The sequence below is a fragment of the Sabethes cyaneus genome, chromosome 3 (assembly GCF_943734655.1).
Source record: "Sabethes cyaneus chromosome 3, idSabCyanKW18_F2, whole genome shotgun sequence".
NCBI lineage: Eukaryota > Metazoa > Arthropoda > Insecta > Diptera > Culicidae > Sabethes > Sabethes cyaneus.
The window spans coordinates 84,774,549-84,792,563 of record NC_071355.1 but is presented as its reverse complement, the minus strand read 5'-3'; the positions used below and the strand labels follow the sequence as shown (position 1 = coordinate 84,792,563).

At 37.8% G+C, this 18,015-nt stretch overlaps 1 protein-coding gene across 1 annotated transcript in view; it reads left to right on the top strand.

Moving 5' to 3' along the window:
* Window positions 1-11,479, top strand: part of LOC128739153 (phosphatidylinositol transfer protein alpha isoform) — a 43,082-nt gene extending 31,603 nt beyond the window's left edge. Inside the window, exons 3-8 of the mRNA XM_053834570.1 lie at window positions 4,683-4,794; window positions 4,859-5,010; window positions 5,590-5,667; window positions 8,392-8,501; window positions 8,575-8,754; window positions 10,187-11,479. Coding sequence (XP_053690545.1) covers window positions 4,683-4,794; window positions 4,859-5,010; window positions 5,590-5,667; window positions 8,392-8,501; window positions 8,575-8,754; window positions 10,187-10,325 — 771 coding nt within the window. The 3' untranslated portion in view covers window positions 10,326-11,479. The remainder of the gene's footprint in view (window positions 1-4,682; window positions 4,795-4,858; window positions 5,011-5,589; window positions 5,668-8,391; window positions 8,502-8,574; window positions 8,755-10,186) is intronic.
* The last annotated feature ends 6,536 nt before the right edge of the window (window positions 11,480-18,015 follow it).

Genomic DNA, 18,015 nt, shown 5'->3' with positions numbered 1-18,015 from the left:
AAAAATTGAAACGTTTCAAAAGACTTAATTTTTTATTAGTTGATTTTAGTACATATAACAATTGTTACAGTTCATGTGAAGCAAATTGAAATTCATCATCTGTAAAGGGTCTCTGAGATCAGTTTTCTATGCGAGTCCAGTAAATAAATTACATTTTGGGAATCATTTTGAAAATGTACTTTTTAGTGACTTTCAGTGACAGTTTTTGTTTGTATGCCAGAAGGGCATTGGGCTAAAAGGCCACTGCGACCATGACTAAAATATACATATTTTAAGTCGTGACTGCGACAGTCTTAATGAACGTGGCAGGCCCCGATTGTTATACACAGCTTACGGATTGCTCATACCCACTGATGGAGTTGAACCGGAAAGTTGTAATCCTGTGCCTAGTTCCTAGTAATCCACTGACTAGTTTACTCCATGATACAGTACTCGCAACCATTTCCCCTTCAAATGAAATAACAAAATACCTGAACTGTCAGGTTAAACTATTGCGACTAATGCAGCATACAACCATATGGAATGTTAACTTTTTAATAGCTTTATCAGAATTTTTACAATTCACAAAACTACAATCTTATAATTTTTACAATTTTTTATATTTTGTATTATGTATTTTTTTGTAACATTTGTAAAACATCCATGGTATATCAAGAAAGATAGATCGGCCAGGTCAACTGTTCTGTCCTGTCATTGGAAGACATAGGCTACATTTTTCGACCAATGATAACGGTCTGAGCCTCATAAATTTCGCCGTGGCCGAGGATTGGCCATCTGTAGAACTTACTTTCCTCGTATGAATATTCGCAAACACACCTGTAGGCATTCAAATGGAGACTCTAGCTCTCAGATCGAATATGTCGATCATTGATTGACAGTCGACACTTTCCGGGTGTAATCGATGTACGGTCTTTTCGGGGACCAAATATCGACTTTGACCACTATCTCGTCGTATGTAAGACTCGCGCAAGGTTGTCGAACGCACTAACAGCATAGATGCCATTTTCACAGATTTTTTCACACGCATAAATTTGGGACCTACCAATTATGTCAGTTCCTGTTAGTTCTGGTTCAACCTATGTGTCTGATCATTAAAGTACTTCATAAACTATGTATATTACAGAAAAAAATATACTAGAAAAATTAAATATTGCGGAGGAAATGATAGGGTCCCAAATTTATGTGTGTGTGAAAAAATCTGAGAAAATGGCATCTATTGACAGGACGCTACGTTTCAACATCCAGTGGTTGACGGGAGATGGCGTGATAGCGGAATACGTCAGAATCAACGAATCGCAGAACAGTAGGAAGAAAGGGAAGAAGATATAAGTGAGCTGTGGAGGAACCTTTATGGTGCCATTGAAACAACTGCGAGAGGGGCGGTAGGCACGACGCGTAGAAGACAGCGTAACAGCTGCTTTGATGCGAAATACCATAGAGTGACAAATGAGAAGAATCAGGCCAGGAGTCGCATGCTCATTGCGTACCCTTCCTTCAATGCTTTCTCTACTTTACCCACCTCTCGTCCCACATGACAGCGCTATCCCCAACTATAGCCATCCCTGGCGCAGCTAACCAGTGCATTTTACAATAAGGGTTATTTTTGCACTGCCAATAGGCCTTATTGGGATAATATAGAATTCAGCTGAAGGAAGGGTGATGAGGGGCCTGAGAATAAACCCATGCTAAAGTCACTTTGACATCGAATAGCCTGATTCTACTAAGATTCGAACCCACGACCATTCGCTTTTCAAAGTAGACTCGGTAACCTTGCGGCTACAGAGCCTCCCCCCCATGCTTTTGCATTCTATTCGGCCTATAAGGTGCTTTCCCGTATCCTATTCATAGACTGAGACCGTTACCGGAGTCCTTCGTCGACGAGTACTAAGCTTGTTTTCGTCTGGATCGCTCCACGACGGATCAGATATTTACCCTGCGTCAGTTACTACACAAGTTCCGGGAGTATAACTGACATACTCATCATCTGGTTGTTAGCTGAAGTTTAAGGCGGCGTACGACGTTATAGTCAAACGAAATGAGCTGTGGTAGATAATGCTAGGACATGATTTTTCGAAACTAATTGTGCTTATACGTGCGATGCTGGATGGGTCAAAATCATGCGTCAAAATAGCGGGTGAAACATCAGCCGCTTTCGTGACGTTGAATGGACTGAAGCAATGGGATGGACTCCGTAATCTGCTATGCAACATTGCTTTAAAGGTGCAAAACGATGAGCAGGCGTGGAAATGGATGGTACTATTATCATGAAATTTCACATGCGGAATAAATTGAAGAGTAGAGGTGGTACTGGATGGGGAATGAATTGCAGCCGCGAGCCGGGTTTTCCATGGAAAACCTAACCAGCTGAGGTCCAGTAATTTGCAAATTCGCACAAAACTTGCATTCTATAGAACACTAATCCTACTGGTGGCCTATTATAGACATGAATCAGTGACGCTAAAGGAGACCGGTCGACGAGTGCTTGGGGTGAGTTTTGAATGTTGAGTGTAATTCTGCAGTTTTGAGTGTAATTCTGCAATCAATACTTGGTGGCCAAATGGAAAAAGGTAGTACATGGGGCAGGCTGGGCACGTGACCGGAATGTCCGAAGAACAGGCAACACTATTTTCAGCAGAGAACCATTATGTTACTCTCCGAAATTTATCTATTTTCGCCATCTGGCTTTACCCATAAAAATGGATTTCTGCCTGTCTGTCTGTTTGTCGGTATGTTCCTTATAGAATCGAAAACTACTGAACCGATCGGCGTGAAAATTTGCATGTAGGGTTTTTTTGGGCCGGGGAAGGTTCTTATGATAGTTATAAACCCCTCTCCCCTAAGAGGGGAGGCTTCCATACAAATGAAACACAAACTTCTGCATATTTAGGGAACTAATCAACCAATTGGGTGTTTTTGGAAGCAAGCATTTTTTCTATGGTGAATTGGGACCTCTCCCCTCTTTAGAAAAGGAGTTATGACCCCTCTCCTCTTTAAGAGGGGGCCTTCCATACAAATGAAATACAAATTTCCTCATAACGTTTTCCCATGCGCCTCAATAAGACAATCAGTCATTTGAGGATGAGTGAATAAATAAAAAAATAACTTAAGAACTAATCAAGCAAATAGAACCAAATTTGGTATGTGGGGGATTTTAGAGGCATGAATTTATTTTATGATTGTTTGAAACCCGGGGCAGCCCCCCGCAGAAAGCTCCTCTGTCCAGGTTTATTTGCTTTCCTAGGTCTACTAACCTCTACTACTTCAGTACTTCCCTTCAGTTGGGTCCGAACGAGCGTCAGCGAGTGAGGAGAGGATCACCCATGCGAAATGGTACTTTCTGCGAAAAAGTTTTCCGTGAAATAGTATATTCCGCTCAAGGTTTTTCGCGAAATGGTATTCGGCGAAATGTTATACAATCACGGCGAATTGCTATTCGCTTCATTATCCGCTTTCTGGCTAAGGAATGGGGGGAGTTGATTTTACTTTACTGTGAGGAAAAATTGCAAATTTGTATATTAAACTACCCATACTTTCATAGTTACGTAACTGCCAAAATGAATCATCTAAGGTTGACCTCCTCAGACACTTGCATTCTGACTTGAAACATTCGAGATTGTGACAATGATCACCCGAGATTCATGATTTATGTACAACACAGTTTAATTTGTGGCAATATGAAGTTTGTCGGGTCAGCTAGTATTAGAATAAATTAGTCCTTAAATTGCAAAAAAAAAAAATCGATAAAACAACAATGCTGATCCATTAGTGAAATATATACATACGAAAAAAAAGTTATCAAATAGTGAAAAATTGCATTTTTATATTGTTTTTATGCACAAACCATCATCATTTGTTTTGCTTCATATTTTAATTATTGAATTGGCATTCACTTGATTACCAAAGTTACAAAATATTCTGAATGAACGCTATGAAACTTATTGCATCTTTTGATTGTTTGGATAAACTTGGGAACCGCCTGACCTCTCGACCTCGTACAGTTAGTAACCAAATGCATGTCGCGATAACTCCAGTAATAAAATTCTTCACGCTCTCCTACCACTATACACAGCATTGACTATTTCCCCTCAGATCTACTCAAACGCATCGTATTGTGTCTTCTTTTTGTGGGAAAACTCTACTGCTTGCTGGTCACCAGCTGATTCAGCTTCGTACGTTCGATAACACAAATACACAAAACTTCAGTTTAAATTCCACATCGAGAGCCAGCAAGCTGGAAATTTTCTAGATTTAAGAAAGAAGAAAAAAATCGCTGTGCTGTTTCCTTTTCGATGAGCCGATTTTACACGAGTCACGATGATTACTTTACCTACATACACTAGAAGTTAAAAGTTTCAATAAAAAACGACAAATCCCCTACGTCAAATTCAATCAAATTTAAATCAAAACTTTCGTTTACTTTTTGGGAGAGTGACTATTTAAATCAATATCAAATATAATATTTAATATTTAATTGTGTACTGATGACATGAAAACGATACTAAAAATGGCAAATTAAAATCTTTGCAAAGCAGACGCGCTACGTGCTTTGGTAGAAACAGTATAAGTGATCCAACAAAGCTGCCAACATTCGTGTGGCATTAACAGCCAATTACAGCTATCAAAACTCCGAGTAAAAAAATAGTATAGCTTTTAATTGTTCGTTATGTTTCTTTCTTTTATAGTACCAAGTGGCGCAGCTCTACTCAGTAGCTGAGGTGTCAAAGAATGAAACTGGCGGTGGCGAAGGAATAGAAGTGTTGAAGAATGAACCTTTCACCAACTATCCACTGCTAGGTATGCAAGGCGGAGCAAGTAATTCTATGGACACAGCTGAAATATCTTCATTTTTTCCTTCTAGGAGGCAAATATTCTTCCGGTCAGTACACCTATAAAATCTATCACCTGGCATCAAAAGTACCAGCATTTATTAGACTATTGGCACCTAAAGGATCGTTAGAGGTGCACGAGGAAGCATGGAATGCCTATCCTTACTGCCGAACAGTAATTACCGTATGTATTATTCCTGTGTTTTGTGTTTCCATCGATAGTAGGAGACATACGCAGAGAAAAACCGGAAATTTCAAATTTGTAATCTCAATCTTCCCTCGGTTTAAACAATAAATAATTCGGTGGGCGCACAAAAATAAAGCCTGCGTACAGAAAAGTTGCCATTTTCTGGATTACGTAATAATTACGCTACTGTTTGCAAGTTTATTTCAAATTGCTTTCTAAAAAATCACATGGCAATGCAATTTAATCTATTTTATACTGTGTTAGACTAGTTATTGGGAAAAATACCGTTAATCTTAGTTAATATTTTAAATGTTTTTAGTTGGACTTTTAAACATGTCTTAAGAAATTAACCAAATTTATAGTTTATCAATTATAATTTCGCTAGTTGCTAAACAGAAAATTAATTTTGATTGTTTCTATGAACTTAATTTGTTCATTAACTGACGAGAACCGCAAGCGACATTTGTACGCCTCCGAATTGTTAAATAACGCACTCCTCTAGCTCTAGTGATAGTTAAGCAAACAATATTTCAAATCTTTATTGGCAAAGTTCTATTATAATTTTAAAATACACAGAACCCGAAATGGATGAAGGAGAAAATGATTTTGATGGTGGAAACATTACATGCCGAGGGAGATGGAGAAATGGAAAACGTAAGTCACCTATCTGTTTAGATAATACTAACATCCTTCCCTTTTCTGCTCTCTTTACATGCGTAAAATCGAAAATCCTGTTCTTTTACGCTCGCTATATGACAAACTAAATTGGGCAATGCGGTGGATTTTGGTGCTACTAATTGGTTCCTGATAACATTGCATCCTTCCGGAAACGTACCACAATGTATTGTGCGCATTAATCGAATATATCGTGTGTGCGTGTGCTTCTATGTATGTGACCCTAACCCGTCACCTGTACTACCGGTGTTGGTGAAAACCGTTGGATCTTGACCTACGTATTGTGGTTGTTGTATACTTGTGCGCTATGTGATGTGGCTTTATTATACTCATCATTCAAGAATCCTGGTTATATGAAGGAAAATTTCATCATTTGTATCGAATCACTCCATGTTGCCGATGTGGGTGATCAGAACAATGTGAGTGGTGTTCAACAGCTTTAAAACAGTAAACATATTGTTTTGTAGTAAAAATAGCTGCCATAGAACTTAGCATATCTTTCGCTGATTGCTTCACACAATTCCATATATTGACTAGTAGTTTTTCTTTTTATTCGTGGTTATTTTAACACATTGTGTCATTTGTGACATATCGGTGAGGGGTTCGAACTTAGGTTATCAACGTAATTGGCCTTAATGTTAAGAATTACTCTAGGTCAAGGATGGTTCGATCACTTTGACCCTAACATGACAAAGTTATAAATGGGACTTTTGTAGAACAGGTTATTATCTATAATTTTGCTGAATAAAGTTTTGCTGTATCTTTTGTAATTACTACAATGCTAGCATCTTATTAGTGACTAAATGAACGTTCAATTAGTCACTGATGAATTACTACCGTTGTAGCACCGTAGCTACAAACGATACAGCAAAACTTTGTTCAGAAAAATTGTAGATTAGAACTAGTTCTACAAAAGCCCGATATTTAACATTGTCATATTTGGCCTGGCTGAGACGGTACTATCAAATGAATCAAAATTGAGTCAAAGTGATCAAGCCATCGCTGCTCTAGGTTAGCAGCCAGCATTTAGTTAATTGTTTCGTTTCATAACTGTTTTGATAACCATAACAGGTTCATCGGTCAATCAGTTTAGTTTTATAATCACATCATTCTAGGACCTATGTAGTCATTTTGGAATTTAAAATCGGTGCCTATTTGAAAATCATGTCCAGTATTTTGCTAAATTCCTGAATAATGAAGGCAATTTTCAACTTAATTTTGATTTTTATATTTGTTTTAGTTTAGTTTATTAACATATATGACGTATAGGTACGTTTAGTTTATTAACATATGTAACGTATACTGAGTCTGTACCTCTTAAATTTTAACATGTAGGTATTTATAATAAGTCGTCGAATGATTACATCTCTACATCTGGTTCGTTGATCTATGGAGGCACCATCATGTAAAACAATTTTACAAGGAATATGGAAACTCTATGCTCAAAATGCAATTTCTAGCAAATAACATTTGTTTTTATATGTTGGAAACAAGTATTGAGCGTTGGAACTCACACTAAACGAGTCAAATTATCGGAATGTAGAAATCATTCAGTGCTCACACAAGCTATCTATTGAAATCAGGCATCTGTTTTATTTAACATTCCTGGACTTTAAGCAGCTGAATAGCTACAAATGGCAGCCCTTTTAATAATACTGCCGTGTGTTACCCAAAAATACTGTAAATCATTCTGAAGAAATTGTTTGTTAGATTTTTAGACCTCCTTTGTCCATGCTAAAAAGTGTTGTGCTAGGTAATACTAAAACAATGTAAATTATTCAGAAATTAGCTCAGAGTCTCAGTGGAATATCCAGTAATAAGTGGAACTGAAAGCCGTGCTTGAAGTAAATAAAAAGTACTTTGTCGTGAATAAAGCTGTGAGCTAGAGTCAATTTTGAACATATTGAATAATTTTGAACATATTGAACAATTTTGGACCTATTGAACATCATCTAACTAATTAAGAAGACGATCATTCAACGATCGAGTTTAATGAAGGTTTACTCCCTTAATAGACCATTTTCCTGCAATTTCGAGTTTTTAATCGCCTTTTAGTTTTAACCTGTTGTTTCATGATATAACAGATATTCGGGAGTGTACACAGTCAATCCACAATTATGCGTTGTTTTAGCTTTATCTGCCAAATAATGCGTGAATATTATAGCAATCCTCCCAGTTGGCTTCGAGACATGGCCTAATAAGTCAATTGTCGTATGTTCGAATCTCGGCTGGGAGAGGCTGTTAGAGTCAATAGGATCGTAGCAACTGGCCCTGCAATTGTCCTGTACTCTAACAGCTGGCTGCGAAGTCTGTCGTATAAAAACAAAAGGTCAAGTTTCGATAACGGAATGTAGCACTTAGGCTTTACTTTATTTTGCTTTGCTATTATAGCAATTGATTAATAAAATTGTTACTCATAATAGCACTAATAATTTGATCAATCATTTGGTATATTTAAACGGAAATTAACAGCTAAAGCTAAAATGACCGACAATTGTGTGTGACCCATGATTGTGGACTGACTGTAATTAGGAACCTGAAATCTTCATGCGTGTAGATAGCAGAAAATACCATAAAGTCTAACAATCACATGTCTTAGTTACTAATTTGCACGGTTGTTTGCTTTATTCGTTACAATTCGTGGACAAAAATTTGTCATTATGTTGAAGCAAATATTTTTCTTTATTGTTATACTATCAACAGGCTCACGAGCTGCCAGCAGAGAAGCTGAAACAGCGTGAAGTTGTGCATATTGATATTGCTAATGACCCAGTAACCGCCGCTGATTACCGAGAAACTGAAGATCCTACCAAGTAGGTTTCATCTAATTACTTACTTGAATTGGTTATTATTGAATGATTGTTCATGCTTGTATTTTACTTTTAGATTCAAATCGCAAAAAACCGGACGAGGGCCGCTGGTCGGTCCAGATTGGAAGAAAAAGGTGCAGCCGGTTATGACCTGCTACAAGCTGGTCACCTGCGAATTTAAATGGTTTGGATTGCAATCGAGAATAGAAAGCTTTATTCAAAAATCGGAGCGAAGACTGTTTACAATTTTCCACCGGTAAGAAGCTTTTCATTATATTATTTTATCACTACTTGTCGATTCAGTTTTTCTAGCTTCTGTCCCAATGTAAGAGCACCACAATACAAATATTGATATACAAGACACAACGCGTATCACTCTTACAAAACTAAAACTAAATTTAAATAAAAATAATAAACAAAACAAAACTTTAAATAAAAATAATAACAACAAATCAGGTCATCTTTGCCCATCATCAAGGTATAATGATGATGGGCATAGAATGCCTGAAACCGGCCGACGTGAAGCAAAAATAATTTTTTGTTATTTTTATCTTCAATCAATCAATCAATCTAATGTATACCCAGCCAATTTGATCCTGGTGTTTGTTACAGCTAATCTCAAACGCACATCTTGTCTTGTTTTAATATTTACTATGTATAATTCTATATAGGGCACGGGAGGGTATTTTCAGCTCATTATGCGATGGCATTTATTTTTTCGGCCTATGGCCTAGTTCTAGTGGAAGAACAGGCGGTTTTGACGTTCTTTGAATAAAAAATATTAGATTACTTACAGTCTTGAGAAAATAGTTATAACATATTATAATTGTATGTCGGCAAAGTGTGTTTCTTGGCGAAAGAATTTAGAAACCTGCTGAAAATACCCTCCCGTACTCTACTTGGTATATGTTTATACAAAATAAATATTAAATCGGCCAAGCCCACTGAGCAACATTAACCGCAGAGATGATTCTTAAAATGTATCAAGATCAAACATAATTTGATCAATGATACATTTTCGAATCTACAGGGACAGATGAAACGGGGACAACAGCACCATCCGTTCCCACATTTATATTTATACATCACTAGTTGACCCGACAAACTTCGTATTGCCACAAATTAAACTGTGTTGTACATAAATCCTGAATCTCGAATGACCTTTATCACAATCTCGAGTTTTGCAAGTTTGTGAGGAGTTCATGGGTGTTTTAATATACAAATTTTCCTCACAGTAAAATAGAAAACAACTCCCCCCATTGCTTAGCCTTATAAAATAAAGCGGATAGCATTTAAATATTCGCCATCATTACAAACCATTTCGTCGAATATGCTAGCAGAAGATGCTTCATAAGCTAAAATGAAAAAAAAAATAATTAAAATAACTTATATTAGGCTTAAGCAAGGCCGTACGGCTCCGCCGTCTGCCCAAAACCGTGGTTTTGATAACAGGCAGCCGGGAACCACCCAGCATCGCACCTCCTAGCTTGGCTACTCAATAGAGCATTACCAGGTATGGCCACATGCAGGCGCTAGGTAGGGGCTTGGGATGGCTAGAGCTATGTTGGACGCTCCTCATTTGCCTTCCCCATTTCTTACCCTTTTAGCAACTTTATTCAGTGAACATTAAAAATCTGTAAGCGGCAAATTGCAAATACGTTCAACCGTGTTTCATTAAACAATTTCAGACAAGTGTTTTGCTGGATGGACAGCTGGCACGGCCTAACCATGGAGGATATCCGTGAGTTGGAAGACAAAACCAAAGAGGAGTTGGACAAGCAGCGCCATGTCGGTGAGGTGCGCGGAATGCGTGCCGAAACAGATTAGACTGCGCAGCAATTAAGCGCCGATTATTTGGTATTTTGGGACAACAACACAACACACCATCCTGACGGTTTATTACGGCATATGGGAGCATAAACGCTGGATGAGAGGTATAGACATTTATATTAGTTGTAAATTTACAGAGGGCAGGATGAAAAGAAAAACAACAGTTATTAAACACAAAAATAAACAGGAAAACAGCTATACATATTCAAAACGTATCGCTACGAACATTGTAAGACACACACCCAAAACTAGTGACACAGTTACACATACAGATACACCGAAAACACCTGTATTAGATACCATGTAGTAAGTCGTCAGTAAATTGAAGACTAATACAAAAAGAGTTATGTTTGAAGAGAAATCGGTACAGTAACAGCAAATCTAGCACGTAGCATTTAGAAGAGGTGAATGCAACATGTTAGGCGTTAGTATTCTGAATGATAAGTCAGTGAAACAGTAACTGCAAATAGGATACAACAATCAGCTAACTACATATTTATGATGAGAGGCAGAGAACTACGTTTTAAGTTGAATGAGTATAATCATGGTCCAAGAGTCCATGATGGATTTAGTCAAATTTGTTTTTAAATGCTAATACTAATTTAATTCAATTCGCGCCCATGATAATGCCCAACGTTTTTATTTTGATATTTAGTAGATGCCTATTAAGTCACACACACACACACTTACGCACTTATTTGAGTTTTATTGAGTTTTGCTATTATTTGTTTTAACGGCAGTGAAATATTTAGAAAGCCTACAAACAATAGTCGTTTGAAAGCACATCGTGCTCAGAAGCGTGCGCGAGAAGCAAAAATAAGGTTAAATCGAGTGTGTGAGCTATTTTAGTCCAATCGACGATATTCCGTCGATTAAGATGCGTATGTAGACTCAGTTCTAGTAGGCAAAGTTAACTAAAGCAAAAGCAAAGCAAATCAATTCTTTCCATTAAAATTAATGCGATTTAGTGAAGTACATAAAACTACAGCGACAAGCGATCAATGGGGATCCCAGCTGATCTCGGAATGTACAATAAATCCCCTCTTTTCCGGTATACTAATAGACGAAAAACTGAAGATAAAACATGCTATCCAAAAAAAAGTTGTTCCGATAACATTGGTAAGTGTTATATGAAATTAAAAATGGAGTTCGAGGAAACACATGGGTTTTTATTTTACGTATGTATATTATAGTATATTAAAGCTACAATGTCTTGTAATTCCATCGCTATTTTGATCGTCGCTATCTTCTTGTCTACAAGGTCTTCGAAAAAGTTTTGCTCGATCGGTTAAATCATAAGGGTGGCCCAAAAAGCTTAAAGAATAGAACCAACATGCGAGATATATTTCCATATTGAGATGATTAATTAAACTGCTTATAGTCTGCTCAAAACACCCAAACGTTGCTTTTGAATAGTGCGTAACCATAGGTTTGCTTACGTATCACTCCATGTCCGCCGGTCCGATTACAAAATACATGAAATCAAAGATCTCCGCTGTTGGTGGTTACCTGCCTTGGCTTTTACTTTTCGCCAGGACAGGTTTTCGTCAACAATCCAGATGTCGTTGGCTAAAGTTGCGTCGCCATGAGTCTCTGGGTCATGGGTCTGCCAATTTTTCGTTGTCCTTTCAGATTCCGGTCGAGTGATTTTCTGCAGATCTCATTTGCTCTTTTCGTCAAGGTGTGTTCGATCCACATCTACCATCTAGCATGTTCACGAATTTCTATTGCTATCATCCGTTGATGACATCGACGATGGAGTTCCTCGTTGGCTATCCGGTTGTCAGGCCACCAAATACGAATGACATGCCGTAGGCAGCGATTGATGAATACAATAAAGCAAAGCAAAGCCATGGGTATAAACGTCCTGTTGAGAACTTGACCCTTCTTTATCGACAGATTTCGCAGCCGGCAAAAAGAGTACACGACAATTACGGAACTAGTGCAACGATCCTACTGACTCTATTGCAGCACCTCCCACCTGTGAATGCAGTAGGATTTCGAATTTGTCATCAAATGCGTGTCGTCTATGTTGCCAAAATCGATACCCTTTTTGTATATGACAAAATTGGATATAAATGCGTTAAAAATTGACCATCAACCATCAACGATTTTTCTACGATTGCAACCATTTTATATCTATAAAGCTCGACAAGAGCTGTCCATTTTTTTTGTCGGAAGATTTGACCACTGCAACCATTATTTTGATCTATTATGGTATAAGAGTTGTCCATCCATGTAATTAAAGTTTTTGGAGTTTAGTTGAATATGAAACCTGAAATTAGAGAAAAGAAGACAACTTTTTCCGAATTAAATTCAACTATTTTATATTTATTCCCGACAGATACGTAATTCGCCAATGACTTGCAGGCTTCACAGGTCGAAAACAGACACAGAATTTCAGACGATCCATGCAAGTTTTATACACCCTGCGCTAAGACGTAATCCTACGACAATAGAAATAATTCAAAACTGTCTATAACTACAAACTTTTTTTCATTATTAAGGGCATCATTTTACCGTCATTTAGAATATGTATGAGTTAACTGATTGATGTTTAAGCTTATTTTTGGAAGTAAAATATGTGCTGCCAAAAACGAATACTTTTGTTGCCAAAATTAGTCCGTGCCAAAATCGAGGTATGTCAAAATCGAAATTCCACAGTTTTTGCATTTTCTCCGTTGAGAACACCTTTTACAGACGTACAGTCATACGGATTTAACGTTTAACCCATTTCCTCCCAGCGTTGCAAAAACGCAACGCGCTTTCATTCGATTCTAGAGAAGGCCCGATTTAAGATATCAACTTGGACCCTGAGAAACAAAGAAAGATTGGAAAAAAATCTAATCGACCTGTTTTTGCTCAAAGGTCAGATGTTACATGTAACATAATTACAGCTGTGACAAAACAACAGGTTTTGCTATTTTTCAGACAGTTAAAGAAAAATGCTCATAAAACTCGATTTTACCTCTATTAACGCCTGACCTATCAATCAGTTTTAGTAAGAATCGGTTGCTTGCCAAAATAAACTTTGTTTCATAATTTTGATTAGGGTAAAAGCACCAGTTTTGGCCATAGTTTGTCAAACTTTCAAGGATATCGATCATGTTTAAAAAAAACGAATAAACTAAATATGTCTAATATCATTAATAGGTAATTTTAGTCTTAATCTTCATAATGTATAAGTTTATTTGAGGGAAATTTACTCTTTTGTTTTAATTTTTGTCGAATGAAAAACCTCTGCTGGGTTCCTATTTTGGCCATAGTGTTCTTGTATTCGCCACTCTGTGTTCCTATTTTGGCCACCCTGCTGACAATGTATTGCAAAACATGTTAAACAACCATGTAATCTATTTTACTGAATTAGTTATCTTTTAATATGCAATTGCAACGGATCAGTAATGCTCCAGGAATTTTAACCTTTACTCGCCCTCATTATTTGTGCAAGTTTGCAAAAATTGGTTTTCGAGAAAAAAGTCAAAACAACAATTATTTTTTCTTTATGCTCAAGTTTATTTGAAATTATTTCTAATCGTTTAAGCAGTTTTCAGTTATAAATGCGTTTTTGGAGCAATATAAGCAAGTATGGGAAATCTTTTGGATAATTTTCATGGTCGGTGATTCAACAACTTCTGCTTTACTTTATTGCTTGCTATGAATGCATTCAGTCAAACAAAGTTATCCGATTTACGACACCGTAAATTAAGAGCGTTTACCATAAACCACTACTGCAAAAAATGGCATTCAACTTTCAGCTGTCCATAGGACAGATTCTTAAGTTATCGTAATAAATATATTGATACATTACCTACAAACATGTGAAAAGTGTGTAACAGCCTTATGACAATTTTCTTAAAATCTTGTGATCGTGAAGAGTAATTATCACTAGGTATCGTAAAGAAAAAAGCAATTAGCCTTTCTAACGATGCTGTTGTTTGAGCCTCTCAACCCATGTGTAGAAAAATCGTCGCTTATACCGAAAATAATCAAAACATGTTTAAGCTATTCTAGAAATAGATTATATTCCAAACAATATTTTGAAGCCCGATACAGTACTTCCCTATGTAATCGTGGAACATTAGAACCTATCGAGATATGAAAGTAAAACTTGACCTTCCATTTGAGGAAACTATATGTGTTATTTAATATATTCCAGTATTTACATGGCTTTCAAATGGCTTTTCAAATTATAAGTGGTCATTCAACCCCGTTCTCTTTGACCAAGTCCCCATGTACAGAACAAAGCTTGAGCGACTTTTTTTCCTGAGACGCTGTCCTGAAGGATAATCAAATCATTTATCAAAATAACCATGATTCCTTCGTGGTTTAACCACGTGAAAGCTTCCACGTCCGCCTTGCTAGCTCGGGCGCTGGCTGAAGTTACAGTTTCGGGAGTCCGAATTGATAGAATTAATGACGGGCCACAAACGTAAATAAAAGTTACCAAAAAATGTGAATATTTTGAACAATATGGAAATTACATGGAAAATTGTTTATGAATGGAGTATCACGAGGGTTTTTGGTAAGAAAATCCTTCACATTGAATAACTACGAACGGCGCTACACTGGAAAATCGCGACGTAGCATTTTTATAAGCAAGGAAATAATCTTTTACTCCTCCTTAGACAGTATCGTTCCGGTATCCCGTGTTGTGGTTTTCTGCCACTTGCCACGGTATCAAATTGTAGACCTTAGACACCGTATATTTTACGGGTCACGTGTTCCAAAGACGTTGATGTATCCTGAACACAGGATTGAAGCGTACTTTGAGTGTACGCCTGACAGGCAATGTTTTTCGATAAAGCCATTGTTTTGTGTACAATCTTGAACAAAGAATATCAAATAATTAATAACTTTATTGATAAATTATTCAATTTAGGAACTCACTGTCTTCCAGCGGTAAAACAAAAACAAATTTTGGAAATCCGCGACCACAATTTCAAAACTAAATAACTATAGACCTTTCGTATGGCGAAAACGGGCATATGAAATATGAAACCGCTTTGACGTATGGCCAAAAGCGGTACAGCAAAAGCTTTTGGCCTCCTTTGACTAAACATCTTTTATTTTTATAAAAACGGGTGCTTTACGTTTAACATATGATCGATATGGTTTGAAAAATAATCCATTATACCTTATGTGAAACCCAACGAAAAATAAATAATTTTGGATAATAAATGTAATGTACTTAAAACTGCTCTCGTGTTATGCTGGTAGTAGGTTATGTGGGAAATTAAGGGCGGCTCTTTTTATTTCTGCGATATTCATAGAATAATAGTTTTCTTGTATTAGTTTTCATATAAGTTTTACGGAAAAATATCAGAAATTTGATTTAGTTTCATCTAAAGTTGTGTTATAAGCCATATATTTCATCCATTAACACTTAAACACAAGTGTGGCCAAAACAGGTGCTATGGCTAAAACCGGTGCTTCTGCCCTATTTTTGTAATTTTAAGATAGGTTCGAAGCTTTGCGTTGCGAAAACGCAACGCTAGGAAGTAACGATATTCAAAATTTGCAACGGGAACGTTTGTTTTCGTTCGTTCGCTGCGTTGTTTCATTTGATGTCGTTGCTTTTTAGTAAACAAATGAATGTAAATCTTATCTTTCGTTTATTTAAAATATTCCGGAAACATTATAAAAGTTTACATAACATAGAATTCGCAGCTTCAAACACTGGTGGCAGATGGAGAAGCCGTTGTGATACGAGCGTAATAAAATTGTTAAAGTACCTTTGCCTCCGGAGTCCGGAATATCTGAAGGAATTGAGTGATGGCAACGACAGTTTCATGGACCCAAATTTAATGTTACAACCTTTCCGGAACGTGTTGCTGGCATTTTATCATCTGCGATGACGATGCTTTCTATATGCATAATAATGAAGGTATGCAAAAACGATATACCCTTAACGCCCAGCGTTGCGTTTTCGCAACGTAGCGTTGTGGGACACAGGGTCAAAATTAAAAATGCATGTCAGCGGCTTTTTCTTAGTTGACCTGAAAGAGAATTTTCCTGAAAGTTTCAACTTTCTATCCCTGCTGGTAAAAGTGTGGGGCTTAATGGGTTAAGTTGAAAATTCGAATTTAAGTGTGTAAAGCGATCTGGTTTGAGTGTCAAATATTTTGCAGACCTGAAAAGGCACCCCTGACATTTCTAATTCGTGTGCCTATGCCAGTCTTGGTACCACCATCGAGCATTGTCTGGCTACTAAGATATCGAAAAGCTTGCACCTATTCAACCTATTGTTCCGCTACTGCGAAATTGGTATGATTATGAGTGTTTCGCTACCATAGACTTTATACTTTGCTACATTGACTGTGAGACCTGCTCCCGGAGAGGTCTTCTAACTTACCCTACATCGATTCGGCGTTGTGCGAGCAAGACATTGTCATCTGGGTCAAGGTCATTTAGCTGCTCCATCATTAAAAAATTCCAAGGCAATCCTCGATTTTGTGTACTGTCAATAGCTCCAACTCCTTAAGTAACAGCAGCGGTGATAATATACAACCCTGTTTCACCCTAGCAGTAACCACACGAGAACGCCTTGTTTTGAGCCTCCATGAGATGGACTAGCTTATCTCAATCTCCTTTACGCCTAACTGCGCCTTAGATGTTTTCGTGGTTGAGTCGGCTTTTTCAAAGTCAATGAACATCAGCAAAAAATAGTTCTGGAATTCGTTGATTTGCTCCAAATTAATACAGAGCGTTGTGATGTGGTCTAGATATGATCCAGCTTGCTGTCGCCGCAAAGTAGCGTCGATCTTCTCCTGCATTCGGTTTTCGCCTCTTTCCGCTCGTCCACCAAGTTTTATCCGTAATCCACCCCCTCCGACTGCTGCGCACTTTGCTGAGAGTTTCGTCACTGGTTGTGATGAAGCCGTTACTGCTTGATACTGGTCCATTGCTCAGCGACAGTTCCACCAGGTCAGGGGCTCAAGTCGTTCGGTCCTTTTCTCCTCGGCAACTTTCTCCTTTAGTCGCGGGATACGTGCAACGCACAAGCGTATCTCAGCGATAACAAGGTGATGTTCGAGTGCAATATCAGCGCTGTAATTATTGCATACTTCAAGAAGGCTCCTTCTCTATTTTCGGATGATACATATGTGGTCGTCATTTTATGCGCTGGTCTATAGGGATAGAGCGATCCACCAATGACCATGTTGTTATTACCATAAAACTCTGCGAACAGCTACCCGTTTGCGCTCATCTCAAGGTCCGTGGTCTTCGATATTTTCACAATTTCATGTTGAGCTGGCTGTAGAAACTCTCTTTCTCTTGCAGCATCTGTTGGCGCATAGCACAGGATCGCAGATTTCTAACTTGTTTACTAAAATCTGGCCACGATTATCCTTTCGTTTATCGATTCCCCCTTCATCAGGACCGCATATGCCTCTGGGCTTAATAAGAATCCAACTCTTCCCTCTCGAGTAACATTTCCATCTTGTATGCCAGAGTAAAGCTAGATTTGCCCGGACGATGCCTTGTGTTTTCAAGTATACGGCCAACGGACATCACTCAGCCCCAGGATTTTAGACGTTAAGTGTTAATTTTTGCATACAGTAGGTTGTTAGGCTAAAGTCCCTATTTCACTAGTGGGGCCGCCATCTTAGAGTAGGCGGGTTTGCCTCCCTGTCTGCGTACGACAACCAAGTTAGTGGACAGAGATGGTAGATTTGCATATTTTCAC